Source organism: Pieris brassicae, chromosome 8, assembly GCF_905147105.1.
Source record: "Pieris brassicae chromosome 8, ilPieBrab1.1, whole genome shotgun sequence".
Taxonomy (NCBI): Eukaryota; Metazoa; Arthropoda; class Insecta; order Lepidoptera; family Pieridae; genus Pieris; species Pieris brassicae.
In genome coordinates this window covers 7,913,207-7,932,779 of record NC_059672.1, presented here as the reverse complement: position 1 = coordinate 7,932,779, position 19,573 = coordinate 7,913,207, and the positions used below count along the sequence as shown (strand labels likewise).

The following is a 19,573-nucleotide window of genomic DNA, read 5'->3' as shown; positions in this document are numbered from 1 at the left end:
ACAACTCTTCCAGGTCAGCGAGTATAAAATATAAAATTAATTGCATGAAAATATGACTAAACAAAATATAACAGAACCCTTAACAAAACTGCTCGTGTAAGCTAGTGAATAATAATTATTCACGCCGTTGAATTATGCGAACACTGGACCATTGCTGATTTTATGCGTCTATGAAGACGTAACTTATGTCGATATTGCGACTCACAATCGCCGGCAACTCTGTGATGTTAGGGGAAGGATACGGTCCTAAAAATGGCGGGAAATTATGGTATTAGTTTATAATTCTTAAAACAATGTATCATAATTTCCCGCCATTTTTATTTCAAAATAAGAATTTTTACTCTCATGAAGAAGAATAAATACGTTTTTCAATATTTAAAAGGAAAGCTTATGTAACCAAAAACTGTAGTAAGATTTAATTTTAAAACTTATTTTAAAATTAAAATATCTCGGATCCGATAAACATTTTATATAGACGAGCAAGAAAAAATTTATTAATTCATAAATAAGAAGTTTGAATTTTTTGAAATGAAAATTAAATTAATATTTTTCTTAACCATTAAATGTAAGCTTAAGGCTTTATTTTATTTTCAAATTTAACAAAACTTTATGCATAGTCTAATGTTAATACCAATAGTATATTATTATTTTATAATTATATAAGAAAACATAATATATATCATATCAACAAAACAATTAAAAAACTCTAGAAATCTTAAAAATAATTCTATGTTTTGAAATATTTCTGAAGTACATATTATTCTTTTGAAAAACACATACTTCATTATTATATGAGCTCATTGTCCAAAATTAATCCTATAAAAAAATGTGGAACGCTTCACGATTTTGCGTGTCATCCTTGCGCAGGGGCCATGCTAATCTTCTCTGTATCGTTCCAATTTTAGTTTATGTACTGCCGAAGCGAGTACATTTGCTATACACAAATTGTCTTACTTATACTTAACTATCAGAAAAACTTCGTTAGCGCGTTTCAGAGTCGATGGTTTTGTACTGCGTTGATTTAAGCGCCATCTAGGGATTCAAATAAACAATTTATAGTCATAATTAGTTACATACGGTGTCTATAGTTATGTCATTATCTTAATATTATAATATATCAAAAATAGTAATGGTCACCTAGTTTGATTAATGAAGATATTACAAATTAAGATATGATGTACAACGCCATCTTGTGTATCGATATGTCAACTTTACACAGAAAAGTAAAACGTTCCCGCTCTGCTTGAGTTTGTGAATGCATCCACAAACGATGAGTTATTGCGATTCGTAACACGTAGCTATATTCATAACCATTTTGCTGACCTTTTACTTGCCGCACCACGTTTAAACTACAGAACAGAGCAAACAGTAATTAAATATATTTGTTAATATACAAATTACATAGATATAGTTTTGGTCTTTTAAAGCATTGATAACTTGACTAATTTATTATTTGATTAACAATTAGTTTAAAACAAATATTTTTATTTAATCGTTCTGTGAACCAAATACGCTAGTAAGGAGGGACGGCTGTGCGTGTGCGATGTGCTTTGATTTTAGGCTCCAAGACTGGTTTTGCATCATTGTTTTCCTTTACTCCAATTGTAAAATATATATAATAAATAATTTAGAGGTTTGACACGTTGCCAAACGGATATATTTTACGCCACTAAGCGCTAAAACTTAGTATTTTACGCTTCACAAACAATGGCTAGAACGCGCAATGCAGGGCGGATAGATCTTGATATTTTTCGGATATCCATCTCGATTATAGGGATTCTGTTATCATTAACTTCCCTTTTGATATATTTTGTAATTCTTTTGTAATATTTTTCTTTGAAAGCTTATTAATTATAATGTTTGTGCAATTTCAAGGCCATCGTTCTAGTTTGTCTAAATTATTTTTTTTTCTTATTTGTATAAGTAAATTGCATATGGCACATATGTTACATATTACACAAATGTTAATTGCACGTCTAAACACTGGCTAACTGGCCCTAACAGCGCAATTAAAATGAGTAATGAAAGCATGTTTTTTTGTAATCTAATTAATCACAATATAGTAGGGGACTAGTGATCAATTTTGTTACAATTTTTTATTTATTTGCAATGACTACTTGTATTATTCTGTGGCTATACCGAGTAATGCGCTATTTTCGTTCTGTTTACATTGCGCGGATCTGATGGATTGCGGATGGCATATCAAGCGAACCGTGTTTACTTTTGATTAAACAATGAGAACACTGTGTTTATATTTAATTTACACTACGTTTAATATTAAATACTCTCTATACTCGGAGTCGGTAAGTTAAGAAGTAGTAAAAATGTACTGATGTTAAGTCACTTAATGGGCAGCCATTGGCACTCACACAGCCAGAAGGCTCGCAAATTGCCGGCCTTTTAGGAATAAGTACGCTCTGATCTTGAGGGACAGCGACAGGGATCAGTGGGCAGCTGGTTCCACATAGCGGTGGTGCTCGGCAAAAATTACCTTGAATACTTGTAACCAGCTCCTCAATAAAGTATTTCCGAACCAATTCGACTTAGGGTCCTTCAAGAAAAGAGCGTATAAATTCTTAAAAGGCCGGCAACGCACTCGCGAGCCCTCTGGCATTGAGTGTCCATGGGCGGCGGTTTCACTTAACATCAGGTGAGCGGAACGAAACGGGCAGGAGCGTTTGCCCCCTATTTTATAAAAAAAAAACTTCAAGCCGGTTTTCTGTGAGACAGCTACATGAAGTTTGACTATTAGATTAGTTTTTAACACACTCATAAATAGTATTTTAACATTGTCGTTTCCGATAATCTCCAATAACATAAGTGTGAGTTAGATTTACGAACTGTTCAATGAGTCCAGCTTGTTTGTTAATCCAGCGTCGCAACCCCTAATGTTACCTTAGTTATAACCTCATGTTTTAAAGCCAGTTCTAACCAAGCTTCAAACAAAGAGTTTCATTTTAAATATATTTTAACAATTCCATACAACAACCGCCTCCGAACTTAATTCGCGTCAAAGATAATATTAGGCGTATTTCGTACTGGCCACTTTAATCACGATGTTCTCCTCTTTGGTAAGGAATTCCAAATTCAAATTTGTACAGCTATTTACTCATGTATTTGTGCTTCGATGACGGTCATTCATTTGTTTTTTTCTTCTGTTTCTTTCTGTTTGGGTCACTCATTTTACAAAATGGAAAACTTAAAGTATCGCATTATTTACGAGTACGAGTTCCGCCGTGGCACTAGTGCTGCGAAAACGACTCGAAGGGTGAATGATGTGTATGGCGGTCATGTTGCAAAAGAAAACACAGTTCGTTTTTGGTTCCAACGTTTTCGTTCTGGAAATTTCGACCTGCAGAACAAGCCCCGTGGACGGCCTGAGGCCCAGGTTGATAATGAAGTATTGAAGGCTATTGTGGAAGCGGATCCATCGCAAACCACGTCCAAGTTAGCTGCAGGCTGCGGTGTTAGTGATAAAACTGTTTTAATTCACTTGAAGCAAATTGGGAAGATTAAAAAGCTTGAAAGGTGGGTACCTCACGAATTGACCGAAGCAAACCGGCAAACGCGCGTCGACTGCTGCGTTACATTACTGAACCGGCACAATAATGAAGGTATTTTAAACCGAATCATTACCTGTGATGAAAAATGGATTCTTTACGATAATCGGAAGCGCTCAGCGCAATGGTTGGATCCTGGCCAGCCAGCCAAATCCTGCCCCAAGCGAAAGTTAACCCCAAAAAAGTTACTTGTAAGCGTTTGGTGGACTAGTGCCGGTATTGTTCATTGCAGTTTTCTCAAATCTGGCCAGACTATTACGGCTGATGTCTATTGTCAGCAATTGCAAACCATGATGGAAAAGCTAGAGGCTAAACAAGCTAGGCTGGTCAATCGCTCCACGCCTATGCTACTTCACGACAACGCTACATCACACACTGCACAACAGACGGCTACCAAATTAGAAGAGCTTCAATTGGAATGCCTAAGACATCCTCCGTACTCCCCGGACCTTGCTCCAACAGATTACCATTTTTTTCGAAATTTGGACAAGTTCTTGCGAGGGAAAAATTTAACTCTGATGGGGCAGTCCAAATCGCCTTCACAGATTTTATTGATTCCTGTCCGACTGTTTTTTTTTGTAAAGGGATCAATGAACTACCTATGAGATGGCAAAAGTGCATAGAAAACAATGGTTCATACTTTGATTAATTAAATATATTATATTTAAAAATATTCGACTTTTTGTTCCTCCTATACAAAACGCCAATTTCATATGTAAGGACCTAATAGATAGGTTCAGCTTCAAGAAAATAATTATTCTAATTGATTTAAAGATACAAACCATGGACCAAAGAAAGACCATGTCCAGCCTACAGCGTCAGTACTCTGTATTACAATAGCGATCTCGACTACTTAACAATTACTTTATTTTATTTATTTATTTTAAAAGGCACACTAACGAAACACAAACACTTACAGAAAACACATGACATAACAACACGATACATGCATGTGCATCAATAATAAGTGTGCACAACATTTAAAGGGAGACATTACAGTGACAAAGAGAAAATAACTTTAACATTAAAAGCAATAGACAAACCAGACCAAAAAAAAATACAATTGTACAATTTAACATTTTAATATATTTCTACTAGGCAATGGTCACTATTGGTCACGGATCAACAGTGACTGCAGCACCTTACGTGTGATGACAATTTAGTTCTCTCCATAGCGTAGACGTTCACAGGGTACAACTAAGAACATACAGAGCAGGGGCGGATCTACTTAAAGGCTTTTTGGGCTCTAACCCAGGGCCCCGTGGATAAAAAGGGCCCCCAGTCGCCACTGAAAGCAATAGGGGATATTTTTAATACAAAAAATCTCTGATATCAACCAACCCATGTGCGATGCGTTTCCGAACGGAACGGGCCGTCGCTTGTGTTCGGTTTGTGTAATTTTTCGCTTATGCGTTATGTTATTATTATGGTCGCTATTACGGGGGTTTTTCCCCGGTATTTCATGATACAGAGAGTGATTTTTGGATTTACAGGGTAACAACTGGGTGTGGTATGAAATAATGACTGGCAAAATTAAACACTAAATATAAATATATAATTTATTACACTACACGGATATAATGTATCAATGACAAAAATATATTCTCCCGGCACAGATTGCAGATATATTTCTGTGTCTAATGCAATATTTCCTTGACAAGTGAATTTAAAAAAATACAAAATTTTAAATTCTCATTTGGCAGTGTGAATAACACTGAAAGTGTCAGTCATAAATAATAGATTACAGACTATGTGCTTTATGGTCTGGTAGAAAGCCTTAAAGGTCTCTTTAGTTTAATGACCTGGATTGAGCTTTACAAACACGGTAAATGATATACGGAATCTGATAGAATACACTTGACACCTGTCAGTTTTAGCTTCGTAAGCACTGACGCTCAATTGTAATGACGTTGAATTCACACAATTATCTAATAAGAATGCTTTATTTAAATGATCAGAATTGAAACAGCTAAAAAATTGTGTAATTCTAATAAAAACTACCTCCGCCATTACTACGTCAAGTGTCAGATGTCATCTGTTAAAATGGTCTAATTGAACTACAGTATTCTATCGTCTCTTTCTGTCAAATTGTTTTCTGACAGTGTTTACTGTCCTACTGTCAATAAGGCCGATTATGATTTGGTTACGACGCCTCGAACTCTATTGGCAAGAAACGTTACTTTGTAAGAATTTTTTTCGCTATGCTGTTTACTCAACTTTAGCTGGGAATATTAGCTATTTATTCGATAACATCATCAAAATAATTTAAACCAGTCACAAAGATGAGCGCATTTAACATTTATAAAATAGATTTTTTTAACAGGGCAGAAGGCTCTTCTGATGTTAAGTTATACCGCCGCCCATAGACATACATTTTCATAAGAATCCCAAGTGCATTTCCGGTCTTTTAATAAATATATCGATTAAACAAAACAAAACTTTAAAATTTTATAATTCACACTGTAGTATGTTAAAAAACTAAAAGAAAAGCCTGGACCTATTTAAAAAACAATTAGGGCTAAATGTGTCAAAAATGTATTGGTTTAGAATATGGTTAATTCTGAACCATGATTAGATACATAAATATATAATGAATAATTAGGAAAATCTTCACGTAATAGTGTTACAAGGAGAGACCGCTACAAATCACAATACCTGCGGGTTTTAACCGCTATTTAATACCAATGAAGACTACGTAATATATGGAGTACAATATTATTAAGTTAGGGAATAACTGGAGAAAGCGAATTTATTTAAGAAAAAACTTCATAAAATAACAATTGTAAGTTATAAATAGACCTGTGTCAGGCAATACACACGAAAAGCAATACTACACGTTTTCATATAACGCGGAGATTTCTCAAGTTATATTTCTAGTGAGAAATGTATAATTAGTTTCCGTACCTTTGCACTTGTTTTAATCGTGTTATAAAAAATGCTTTTACGAGAATAAGCCTACAACGCGATTTCCTATAGGAACCGGAGTTATTACTTTATATAGAGAATAAAGTGTTAGGATATGAGTTTTTGTTTTCATCTAGCGGTTTTTTTGCGGGTTTTTTTTACGGTTAAACACTATGATGGCATCATGCCCTGACTCCGTTTCCATTGCGCTCCCTGTCGCCTATTATGATTGGCTCTCGAAGATTTGTGCTTTTCTTTCCGATCTCTATTGTTGAGGACATCTTTCGTCTGCCCTTGGCCTTTAGGAGCGCCCGCGACGTCAATGTTTCTGAAAAGAAAAAAAATGGCTCCGTTTAGCGGAGGTCTATGGTTCAATTCCTAGTATAATATTTTTGAATGGCATATTATAAAACTTGAAATATATCTTTAAAAAAAATACAAAACCCCACGTGAACGTTTCACTTCACATAAGAAAGTTGAAAATCACCTGGCAGGCGCGGGTTTTCTCCTTCCTCTAGCATTGTTAGCCTCTCTTCTAGCTCTCATCTCTTCCGGATTGACACAGAAATCTCTTCTATCACTCTTCTCCTGACTTGGTTTCTCGTCTTCACTCTCCGATTCGTCGGATTCCTGTAATATTTGGGACAAAATATTATTCAAATGCCATTAGGAAAATATAAACAATAATTTGGTTGAATAATAATAATATTAGTTATATTTACTTGTCTTGGTACACTTACGAACTGACCGATAACAAATGTTTATAAGAATTGATTTCCTTTATGAAGTGAAAGTTGTGAAAGATAAAATATTACATATATTCAAAGATTATATATTTACTATTACAGATATTATTAAACCTCTTACCTCAACATCCTTTTTCGTGTTCAGCAAAGCACGTGGGGTCACAAATGGTCTCCTGGGGTCATCTGCCATATCTTTAGTCGGGGCTATGCCATCTGAGTCATATGTGTCGTCATACTCATCGGAGTAAAGTGCTTCTTCGTCACACACCAGACTGGAAAACATGAAATAAAATAAAAATATAAAAAATATGTTCATTATGGAACATAAGATACAAGTATCACTTAATTCATGTCATTAAATTTGAATAGCAGACATCACTACTCATCGGCAAAGAAGACAGAGGGAAGAAAACAATTTTAACTGGATTAAAGCTATTTGTATTATTATTTTACATAATTTTAAATTTAATTTTTTCCGACGTTTCGCGTGCTTTACAGCGTGCGTGACCACCCTAAAATAATTATAAGTTTATAATAATACAATTAGCTTTAATCCAGTTAAAAAATGGTTTTCTTTCAATGTGTAAAAGCTATGTTAACCAAAGACAATACTAAAGACAGAGGGAAGTTATGTGTAGGCAGAGAGAAAAAGCCGGCGTAAAAAGCTTTCGGTGTCGGTATCGGCTGATTTCAAAACATTAAAAAGCTGTAGTTATAAATCTACTACAAAGAGGTAACAGTCGACATGTGTCAGGCACAGGAGGCTGACAAAGATTAAACAGCTGACGTATGTCAGGCACACGAGTCTAACAAAATAAAACATAAAGTAGTAAAATAACTTTTCAATAATTTACAACAATTAATATTGATTTGTCACGTGACACAAAGCGATCACAGATAAGCCGATGACGTAGTATGCTTGTAAATAATATATCATCGCCTAATCCTAATACTATCTTGGCATTTAATTTCGCTGGAAACAATTATATACATATATAATAAACTTGACGTTTGTTTACATGCATTTAACGTCAAGTGGTGCGTCGCCATCTTGCTTAAAGAAGCGTTAAGGCAGGTCCTTAATATTAAACAAAAATAAATTAAAAAAGTTATATAATTACATAAATTGTTCTTTAATCTTGTCAAAATCCCATTTTAATATGTCAAAATAACCCTCAAATGAACAAATAGTTATATACTCACTTATATTTGCTATATATATCAACCCTGGTCTTTACGTCAGTCTTGTCATTTAACATATCCTTAAGGTCTTTGTATTTCGATTTCCTCTTCCCAATATGAATCTTGCTCAGGTCCACATCATCACGGGTCATTATATCAAACTGGTCACCATCAAACACGTTAAGTCTTTCCACTCCGGTTTCTAGGAACTTTCTGTCTACTGGGTCTTCTGGGATTATTGGTAGGTCTTTGTCCAATTCTAAAAAATATATATATATAAATTCGGAATAAATATATTGTTTTCTGTGATATATTTATGTTTAAGGCTCGGTAACTGTGACAATCATGAGTATTGTCAATGTTAAAAATCACAGAAAAGAAAACGTTCCACAGATTAACAATTCCTAATTCAAAAAAATCATAACAGCAGTATTTTAAATCATACAGATAAAAAATACTGCGACACTAAATATCATTACTTTGGGTCGTAGGCGGTAAGAAGAGAATTCTTTTGCCGTGATTCGAAAGTACTGCCTCAGGGTTAAGACATGAACGCTCAAGTCATTAGGCTAAACCTCTATTTAAGGGCGAAAAGGGCATTCAAAAGACTTTACTCATACTTACTTCTTAATGGTTCTGCCAACGTATCCTCCAAAACACTATTTACAACCCTATCAACCTGAAATTCGTAATATTCCAGACATTTCAAAACAAATCCATCTCCAAGATGCGGCAATATATCCTTAACCTCACTGATTAAAGATTGCTCTCTGACATTATCTGGTATGTCGATGTCTTTGGAAGATGAGGGTATATCTAAGGTTTCAAGATTGCCGTTTATTTCTCTATGCTCACTTTGTCTTTGGGTGCATTCCGGTATTTCTTCATCTAGATTGGAGTATATAGCTTGTAATATAAAATCTGTTTTTACTGGATCACTGGAGTTTAATAGGAACAATAATTGTTATTATTCTAAGAATATAATTCCCCGAGTCATTTTTTAAGACCTGAAGAATCTTCTTCTCTTAATCTTTTTAATTAATCATAATTATATTTTATTTTTAGAAACAAAAACATTAATTTGTAACAAAATAATTACTACTTATTTATTATTATTATTTATATTATAATTAGTAATTATTAGTACGAAGTTATAATTTGACAGATTGAGCTGTCATATAAGTGTTTATGATATTTACGATATGACAATTTTCTCACAAAACAAACTATGATAATGACACTCTTGACATACTAGAATCATAATTATTGCTATGTCTTGAATCTGAAATATCAATCATACTTTAAAGTTTAGTAGTCTCTGAATGAACCCATAGCAAACAACGTTTTGTGTTTTATTATAGATTATATATATAAGAGCTTTATGAGTATAAAGGATACATAGCAGGATAAGCTTGTCGCAGCATATCAATATCTTCATGTACCGGGTGGCACAAATGGTAGTCTTTTATTAGAAGTCGTTCAGACAGCGCATCCATCATGACAGACAGATAGCATTCAACATTGTTTGTTATATTGCCTCTGTGGAAATACATAGACTATTTAAACTCTATCGCATAGGAGCACCATAAAATGACATCACATATCTTAAACTATCAATTTAATAATAATAATAATAAAAATCCAGTAAATCTAAAAACCTAAATGAGTCTGGGCCTCAGAGTGCGTCCGTTTCTTTGACCATTTTTATTTTATAGACAAGATTAACTCCAGAACTGAAATATCAATATTTGGATTTGAGACATACCAGCTTCCTCACTATGTTTTTCCTTCACTAGTATTAGATGCAGATCAACCCTAGGACCTCAGGGATGAAAGTCACATGCTCAGCCACAAGGCCAATACTGATTTTATTTGGTTTAAAAAAGCATAAACTTAAATTAATAAAGAGTTCTTGTTCAACACTCACTCTCCGCTGAAAATAGCATTCTTGTACACAGCCAGCACTTCTCTGAATACATCAATGAGTTCTGATCTGGTGAGGTCAATGAACTCTTCGACCTCTGTATAACTAACACGTGTGGGGTCACCAACTTCCTCTAACTTCTCATATAAATGTGGTATTCCATACTCGTACACTTGAACTATACTGAAAATATTGGTTTACTTGGCTTTGTATATTGCCTTAGTGGAAAATGAGATAGCCTTAATTTTATTACCAAAAAAATTTTGAAATTTACTAGGAATTATTTCATAAGTACTAGTTCTAAGATCAAAGGTCAAAATTTCTACTTCTCAATTAAAAAGCAATCAGCATTCTGTCCCTGGCAAAATTGTTCAGAATCATTCAGAGTTAAGTTAAAAAGGCAGTTAAAAAACCTCACCTTAAAATAAAATTTGTACTCTTTAATATATGGACACCCTTTGAATAAACTTCTACATATATTTTCAAGGTCATGGCAGAATCAAGCATATGGACAACCAGATCCCGAAGTGTGTCAAATGTGAGCTTCTCTTGTCCTTTGGAATTTGTAGGTCGCCTGATTTCTCCAAAACCTTTAAATGTTTCAGGTAAATTTGGTGGATCCTCACAATCATAGTCTTTATTTACTTGTAAAATTATATATTTGAAGGCCTGCAATAAATATTATGTATATAAAATAGAAGAAAAGTTTAAAAAAGTTATATATTAATAATTGAGCAATATCTGTCTTCCATATTTTGAGACCACACTTGAGACTACATGGCATTGGTAGTTTTTTGGCACATTAGAAATCACTATACTCATTAGCACTGTGTACTCATTGCATTTTGTTTCTCCTGAAGTTAAAACACAAGATCTGTCCAATAAGAATTATATTTAAAACAAATTACCTCATGTACAAAAACTAGTGCCTGTGCAGTATCCCCTTCATACCTAGGCTGCAGTGTATACACAGCCTCTACCAGTCTTGAGACATGTCGGCTATTGTCTACACCATATGTTAAACATATATCCCATAATACCGGTATTGTAAATATAAAATTTTCATATATTAAACTTGCCATATGTTCCTTAGTCATCCATTGTGTCTGTAATGCATAGATTTTTATAAACAAGTGCACCACTTCATGGTTAATAACATAATTTTAGGCTTTTAAGAAATATGACTTTTTAGAACAGAATAATTAGGGCAAAGAAATTAAAAATATATATATATATATATATATATATATATATATATATATCAAAAGAAAATTAATTCACTAAGAGTGTTAAAATTAAATAAAGTTCAAAAGCACCTTACTCTCCTTATTCGTAATCAGTCTACTAAATGCAACAAAAACTAGCCTTCTGATTTCTTCATATAAGTTTTGAATTTCTTTAGCTTCATGTGGTGGAATGTATGGTGGAGAGGATTCTTGCAGGAATGAAATAAGAGAATCCATACACTGAGGGTGATAAAGAACTGTGCTCCAAAATCTGCAAGTGAAATGTAGTTAGTCAGTAAAGAAGTCTTACTATACTAAAAACACAAACAATACATCAAAATGATCATATTTCAATGAAAATACGGGGCTGGTAGTATCTCTATCACATCTAGGTGAAATGGGTAGGTAGTATATCAGATAGTTTATAAGCTTAATGCTCGAATACCCTCAGTAGCACAATAAATAGTACAACATATTACTACTTGTAGGTGTCGCTACAGATTGAATTACATATGTAACTATAAAACTTGTTCTTTACCAAATAATACTAGTACAATATACTACATAACTATATTAACCTGTGGTGTTCTAAACTTAGCAGCCATTTTAAGTTCTCTAGATACAGTGACATTTTTGATCTCCATGAGTCCAGTGCTCCTATAATCATACCACTGCTTGTAGGTGGCTTCTCATATAGTATTAGATTCTTTTTCTCAACCCAATATGGGTCCTATTAAAAAAAATCCATTACATTTATTCTTACTATTAATTTTTATTAATTAAATTTAATTAATTTATTGTTTTCATCAGTTACATATTTAAACTAATTTCACAATGTTTCAAAATATTTAAATGTCAATTAAAACTATTATTTAATGTTTACAAACCAAAGCTTTTATTATCTGAACCACACCATCGTTTGCAGTTGAAATCGTAACATTCTCAATAGGTAAATTCTCAGGATTCTGAAATAAGTTTAACCCCTTGATTATGTGGCACATTTCTAAGATTCATATTATTTTATGTAAAAAACTCACATAATACACTGTATTCATCTTTAAAAATTTAAATATACAAGGTACAAAAATGTTCTACAAACGTCTCTTGCTGTTTGAATAAATAGGAAATAATTTTTAAGTATTCAATAAATATAAATTCAGATTTTTCAATTCTCAAATCTCAATTGTTACTATCACACAGCTGACACACTTTGGTTAGATTTTGAAGTTGTCAGTTATCAGTTAGCTATATGCTTTTCAAGCCAGCGAAGCTTGACATTCAAGAAAAAAAATATTCAAACGACAATTGACGGTTAACATCAAACAACTACTAACAACTAACATCAAATGGCAGTTAGTAAATAATAACTTAGTAATTTGTATATATTCTACAGGCTTCAGCTAAGTAATTTTTTTAAATTGAGCAATGAGCATTTACAATTTGTTTATAATTGTTAATGGTTATGATGTAAACACTCAATTACGAAGTAGAATTTAATTACCATGAGGAAAGCTTCAGCTGACTCAAAGGTGAAGAAAACTTTTGTGCGACATGCTGAGCAAAAAGTTAATATAAGCAAGCATAAAGTTATTAGAGATCCTGGTGCGGGATCATCTAAATCGTCTATCCATACTATAGTAACGACGCAGGAATTAGCTCATCCCACGTTATGCTCCAGTGACGTGTTAGCCAACTATTTATCTGAAGTTAAAAAGACTGCGCCAACGCGACTTCTCCGTGAAGAATTTCAAGTTGATAACGCTGAACTTAGTGCTAAGGTAAAACCAAAATAAAATGTTGCTTAAATTTTAACTTATATAACTTTTACTAGTACTTGAAAACCAGACCAGTTATTGTCACTTTTCTTTTAAATGGGATAAGGCAGTACACATCTATTAATTGAATAAGTATGACATTACAGAAAAAATTAAATTAATTATATTGCAACAAAGTGTCACTACTATACTTGTTACATTCATCTAATAATCTTTTTGCAGGTAACAAGAAAATTGAATTTCCATTTCAATGATAGAATTTACAATAATTTAGTTGAACTGAATGCGGATGCGGCTGACTTAAAAAAGAAGGACCGGAAAATAAAAACAACTACAATAAAAAAGGATCTTGAACCCAATATTGATGATTTTTGTCACAATGATAAAGCAAAAGACGTCATACCTATTATCCCTATAATTAAACCAAATTTAAAACCATTAAAATGTGTTGAAACTGGAAAATTACATGAATTAGTTGCAATGTTTGAAGTATTATGACAATAAAAGAATATACTAAATTAAAATACATTTTTCACTATTCTATAATTATTTACTTGGAAAATAACTTTTATTTCATTTAAAGTGCACCACAGTGAGCATAGTGATGGGTTTACTGATGGTAAAAATAAAAAAACAATATTATTTTTTTCTATTTATAAACATTTAACACCATTATTATTATGAACAAATCTTCTAATATCTATATTATTTATGTATATATTAATGCTGTAAAATAAATTTGGTATTTTGTTTGCTTTCTTTAGAATTTTCTATCTCACTGAATTATATTTTTGATATTTTTCTATCACACTTGTTCTTAAGTCTACTTTCATTACAAAAAGTCCACTAAAGTTAGTAGCAAAAATATGAACATGATAATCAAGAATTAGTGAATTGATTATTCTTTCAGGTGTTCTAAAAGAAATAATACAAACATTATAGTAGTATTCAATATAACTTTTAAAGTAGATTATTATAAAAAGGTTGAGTTCCAAATAATACTATTATAGCTGAGCCTAAACATATTTTAAAATACGCGCGTCTTTGACAACATTGAAAACGATTGGTGGGGTTAACCGAGAAAGAAAACTATTTTACTTCCTTCCTCTTGCTCACAAGCTAATCATTCTTTCTCCTTCATCAATATTACTTTACTGTACTAAGTGCGACAAAGATAGATGCCAGCTCTGCGACAGGCCTGAACAACTAAAGACGAATTGTAAATTGTAATTCACGATCAGTCAATTTTCGACGCCTATTCGAAGTGGTTGTGACCTTTATTTCAATATATCTTTGAATATAATAATTCAATCTGACAATAAAATTATTATAAACTGAAAAATATTCGCCATGGCTGAAACGGAAATAATATCGAATAGTGATAAAAATGAGCAATTTTTTGAAGGTGTCGAAAAGTTAATTGAAATATGGTTTACACCGGTCCAGCACGCTGATTTAAGAAAAATCACTCGGTAATTATTAAAATATGGTATAGCAATATAATAGTTTTGCGAAATTGTAATCAATGAACTACATGTTAAAGAATTAAGGTTACCGGCTCATACTAACCTATAATTTTTTGTCTGAGCATACAATAGTTTCGCTTAATTTATTTCGTTAGTCTTACACCACTGTTTTGTCTATGTTGCAATGCAACTAATTCCTAATAGATATCAAGGTTAAAATAGTTGGTTTTGTTATGGAAGCTTCTGGAATCAGCTGTTTCAGCGGAGCGCCGGCTTTTCAGCGCTCTAGCCCCTAGTAGATCCCTGCTATTGGGCAGCTTTGCATGGCCATTGATTTTAATTTTCGGCGCGCGATTTGACTCGTGAAAAGTAAATGTGATTGCGGAAATTCTTGATTTTTACAGTACTTTTTTGCTAGTATTTTATCTTAAGAGAATTTTTTATTTGTGATGGGTTTTTCTTATTAAATGCAATATGTAAGTATATTGAACAATATAAATTGAGAGGCCAAACTGTATGAAAATGGTGTCTTTATGAAACAGGTTGTGAGGAGTAAAAACTCCTCAAGCCTGTCCCAAATTACAGAACATGTTTCATAATAAGGCAATCAAAAAAGTATGACAGTATATAAGTTGTTCTTGGAAAATCTGGTAAAGAGTTCAAGATAATAACTGGTGCATTTTGTGAATATGTTAAAGTATAATAACTATAAAATGAAATTATTATAATACATAGAATCTATGTAACAGTTTTTGTTTAAAATTAAATTACATAACTTTATTATTCACAAAAATTGATTTACAATTTTATTTACAGCCAACAATGGGAGAATGTTTTGAAAATAGTCCGTTGTGAGATCATATCTTTTACACAGAGTGACCAAGTTGATGCATATGTATTGAGGTATGTTTTAGAAAATAATTTTATACTATGAAAAACAAAAGAATAATTGATTTTTTACATGATTACATATAACTTGCTTTTTTATTACTAGTTTATATCATAGTCATGGTAATACTGTGAATTTGATTTATTAACATAGAGCTTATTTTGAATCCATAAGGTTGGTTATGTTGAATCTATAATGTATTGTATTTTTGACATTCACTAAACTTTAATAAAGGGTGGAATAATGGATAAAAATTTTGATATTTTAAATGTATTCAAAAATAATTCCAGTAAAAAAATATAACAACGCGTCGGCCATTACATTTATACTTGGCACCGTAAAAAAATATGAAAAAGAGTAAACTTTGTGTTTAGCGTGCTTAATGATGAGGTAGAAAATTGGAACCCTGGTTGGGCAACAATGTTTCTTTCTATATACGAAACCCGCAAATACTAAGTGGCCGTGTAGCGCGGATCTCCTATGTCAAATCCATGACGTGTTTTAAATAATGATTTCTAAAAAAATCTTGATTGATAGTGTTGTGTATGAAAGCATAATTTATCAATGGAATTTGAGATAAAGTTAATTTTAGTTAAATATTTACTCATGTCAGTTACTCGTGCTTGATAATAATTGACCTCAGGGTCTGTAATTATCTGAAATACGATATAATTTTGAGCGTAAACGACCTTTATCCCCGGAATTTGTGCAAATAGATAAGGTCCTAATAAATTAGTGTAATTGATTTTCCATTTATGAACATATATACATATGATAATAAATAATAATCCAGTGGCCATACAACCCCTTGATGGGTTCAAAACCTTCTGAGTGGTATGGCTGTACTGTACCAAACTGCTAAAATTATTTGTTCTATCGTACTCAAAATTCTGTGTCAGAAACATATAAGGATGCATATTAAAATACGTAAATGATCATGAAAAAGATTCAGATATCTGAGGCCATGACTAAGGGTTATAATACCGCTAAGTTTTTTTTAAGAACTATCTGCCTAAACTGTCATGAACATGTGATTCCCCGTATAACACGAGATTCTTCCCCCCTTTAACGAACAGATTTCAAATTATATTTATGTTGTATGTTTTATGATACTTTGTTAAATTCATAATTAGTTTTGCGTAATTTTGTACCTGTTTCAATTGTGTTATAAAATAACTTTATAATATTCGTGTTCCTAGTTTTTGTATTGTACAACACGGTTTTAAGTGAATTCTCCTATAACGTGAGTCTACCGCGTTATAGGAGGATAACTGTTTGTATTTATTTTAAAATACAATTAATCTGAAGATTCTGTGTAATAGTTTTAATTTAAGACATAAAAGTTGTTGTTGAAGCATGGTTACCTAATCGAAATTCATTGGACCAATTTATTTTTTTAAGTGAATAAACGTCGCATATTGTTAGGAATTGCTGCGTTGATACGCCATTATATGTAACTGATAGGTGTTGGCATGTACTAACGGCCATCGGATTAAATAGTCTTTTATCAGATTTTTTGATATGAATATGTAGTGACAATACATTTGCTGCGAGCCCTGGTTCAAAATTAACGAATCACGTTATCGGGCATCACTCTCAATGTCTTGTCTGATAATGAAGCGCATCAAAATGTGTTATTGTCTATCGGCTTGATCCCTTGGCGTTGTGTACAGATGTGGAGTCTCTCTGCATCTTCTATCGTATTTACTATGGAGAGTTACATCATCGGACGACGAGGCCAGTATACGAAATTCAATCCGTATCACCTCAACGTCCGTCGTTCCACAACTGAACGGTTCTTAAGCCAGATATTGCCGCGCACCACCACTATGTGGAACCAGTTGCCAACTGAAGTATTTCCGAACCAATTCGACTCGAAAAGAGCAATTCTTAAAAGGCCGGCAACGGACTTGCGAGCCTTCTGGCAATGTGTGTCTATATAAGGTGAACCTCCTGCCCGTTTGCCTTTTGTTACATTAAAAAAAGCGTTTTTCTCTTATCTATGATTTTTTGTAGTCTGTCTTCTGTTAAATTTTAGCGCCAGTATGACATATGTCAGATACAATATGTTTTTATTATGTCACTATTAACTCAACGCTAGGTCGCGACTGAATCTGAGAGTTAATTCCCAGTATTCATTATTTCAAGCGATAGAAATGATAATATTACGACAGTGGATACGTATCTCCTACTTGTCATCACTTCCTTTGAAGTGTTTATGATATGAATAACTTTTTCATTCATCAGTTAAGCCTTTTGCCCGTTGGCCCCCTGTTATATATAGCAGCACAATAATTTCGTCTGGCCACCATATCCTCACAAAACGCCATTCCCTTCCCTCTTTCTGGAATTGATTTATCCTTCGGGATATATCGCAGAATAAGTTGCTTAGCGTCTGATGGTGAACCTGCGTTTCATTTCTGAATATCATCATCGCTCAATCACATGATGCGTTGGTCACATTGACCTGTGACCATCGTTGATAAAGCCGAGTAACGAATTATTATGTAATCTTTATGATAGCGGGCATTTAATGTATATAGAGATCCTAACTTGTAAATGGTTTAATCGGCGTTTAAGAGTTGACAATATATTTAATGGACATGTAATCTTTCTTGTTTTACAAGCCGATTTTATATTTGATTTATTTCATAGAAGGGAAATACTGGTTTTATTTTTCCTTTACGGTAACGAGCGCTGTGAAATGCCCATATATACAGAAAAGTTCATTTATACACAGTCTACGAACATACGATCTCAGGGATGAAAGTCGCACGTAACTTTTTTAATTTTATGATTGACTATACTTTAAAGATTATACTATACTTAAAAGCAGTGTTGGCCTAGTGGCTTTAGCGTGCGACTCTCACCCCTGAGGTCGTAAGCTCGATCCCCGGCTGTGCACCAATGGATTGTCTTTCTATGTGCGCATTTAACATTAGCTCGAACGGTGAAGGAAAACATCGTGAGGAAACCGGCTTGTCTTAGACCCAAAAACGTCGACGGCGTGTGTCAGGCACAGAAGGCTGATCACCGACTTGCCTATTCCATTAACAAGTGATCATGAAACAGATACAGAAATCTGAATCCCAGACCTAAAAAGGTTGTAGCGCCATTTATTTATTTTTTTATACTTTAAAGATAACATACTAACATAATGTTAAGGAAAATATATATATAGTAACTAACACAATAATCATATGGACCTCTGATTGTCTGCTTTAATAAATAAATTATTAAATCTATCGTACGTCAAAAGTCTATTGAATTTTGGAGGGAGTCTTAACTCATACTAGTTATAAACTCTCACCCTTAGACTTGCAAGCCTATGTTTATGCTTATCAATTAAATTGAGATTCCTACGAAGGAGAACAACTTAAGTTTGACCTTACCAAAGTCCAGCGTTCCCTTGCTGTACCAATGTGCTTTCTGTCTATGTGCGCATTTTACATTAGCTCGAACGGTGAAGGAAAACATCGTGAGGAAACCGGCTTGCCAAAAAATCGACAGCGTGTGTCAGGCTGGTCACTGGCCTATTAGATTGACAAATGATGAAACAGGTTCAGAAATCTGAGGCGCAAAGCTAAAAAGGTTGAGCATCGCTGATTCATTTTATTTAAGCCTTGCCTGTATTACCGGCAGTGTGCTGATAGAGGACGCACGCGTGTCAAAACAGTCCACACCACCAGCTCAGACTAGTCTAGTCTCATTTCTATGTTACCCTGAATGTGATTTGTCATCGATCTGTACGGTTTATCTGCAGGTTATCGTACATAGTACTATGTTGCTAAGTTACATTTGTATTACGCTAATTTGATAACGTTAAAGATTGAGGACACGGGTTATCTTAAAAGTAATTAAATCTACGATATTTGACCTCAACTACGTATAAGGACTGTTG

The 19,573-nt window shown here is 33.3% G+C and overlaps 3 protein-coding genes and 1 non-coding gene across 4 annotated transcripts in view; 2 read left to right on the top strand and 2 right to left on the bottom strand.

Annotated features, from left to right (window-relative positions):
- Positions 1 to 822: 822 nt before the first annotated feature.
- LOC123713880 lies at positions 823 to 929 on the bottom strand. The gene has a single exon (XR_006754245.1). It is a non-coding gene; the product is annotated as a U6 spliceosomal RNA (small nuclear RNA).
- A 4,001-nt stretch (positions 930 to 4,930) lies between these two features.
- On the bottom strand, positions 4,931 to 12,741 carry LOC123713269 (activating signal cointegrator 1 complex subunit 2). The gene is made up of 13 exons (XM_045666868.1): positions 12,580 to 12,741; positions 12,430 to 12,507; positions 12,121 to 12,272; positions 11,633 to 11,813; positions 11,225 to 11,422; positions 10,735 to 10,985; positions 10,320 to 10,499; positions 9,791 to 9,931; positions 9,017 to 9,330; positions 8,414 to 8,651; positions 7,332 to 7,482; positions 6,952 to 7,094; positions 4,931 to 6,792 (listed from the first exon to the last, which is right to left on the bottom strand). Exons 1-13 carry the CDS (start codon positions 12,595 to 12,597, stop codon positions 6,636 to 6,638), a joined length of 2,202 nt encoding a protein of 733 aa, XP_045522824.1. The 5' UTR covers positions 12,598 to 12,741; the 3' UTR covers positions 4,931 to 6,635.
- A 156-nt stretch (positions 12,742 to 12,897) lies between these two features.
- On the top strand, positions 12,898 to 13,886 carry LOC123713216. The gene is made up of 2 exons (XM_045666781.1): positions 12,898 to 13,320; positions 13,540 to 13,886. Exons 1-2 carry the CDS (start codon positions 13,045 to 13,047, stop codon positions 13,813 to 13,815), a joined length of 552 nt encoding a protein of 183 aa, XP_045522737.1. The 5' UTR covers positions 12,898 to 13,044; the 3' UTR covers positions 13,816 to 13,886.
- Positions 13,887 to 14,541: 655 nt separating this feature from the next.
- The window catches only part of LOC123713393 (S-adenosylmethionine decarboxylase proenzyme), a 29,257-nt gene continuing 24,225 nt past the window's right edge, over positions 14,542 to 19,573 (top strand). The window contains exons 1-2 of the mRNA XM_045667020.1: positions 14,542 to 14,789; positions 15,600 to 15,686. Coding sequence (XP_045522976.1) covers positions 14,668 to 14,789; positions 15,600 to 15,686 — 209 coding nt within the window. The 5' untranslated portion in view covers positions 14,542 to 14,667. The remainder of the gene's footprint in view (positions 14,790 to 15,599; positions 15,687 to 19,573) is intronic.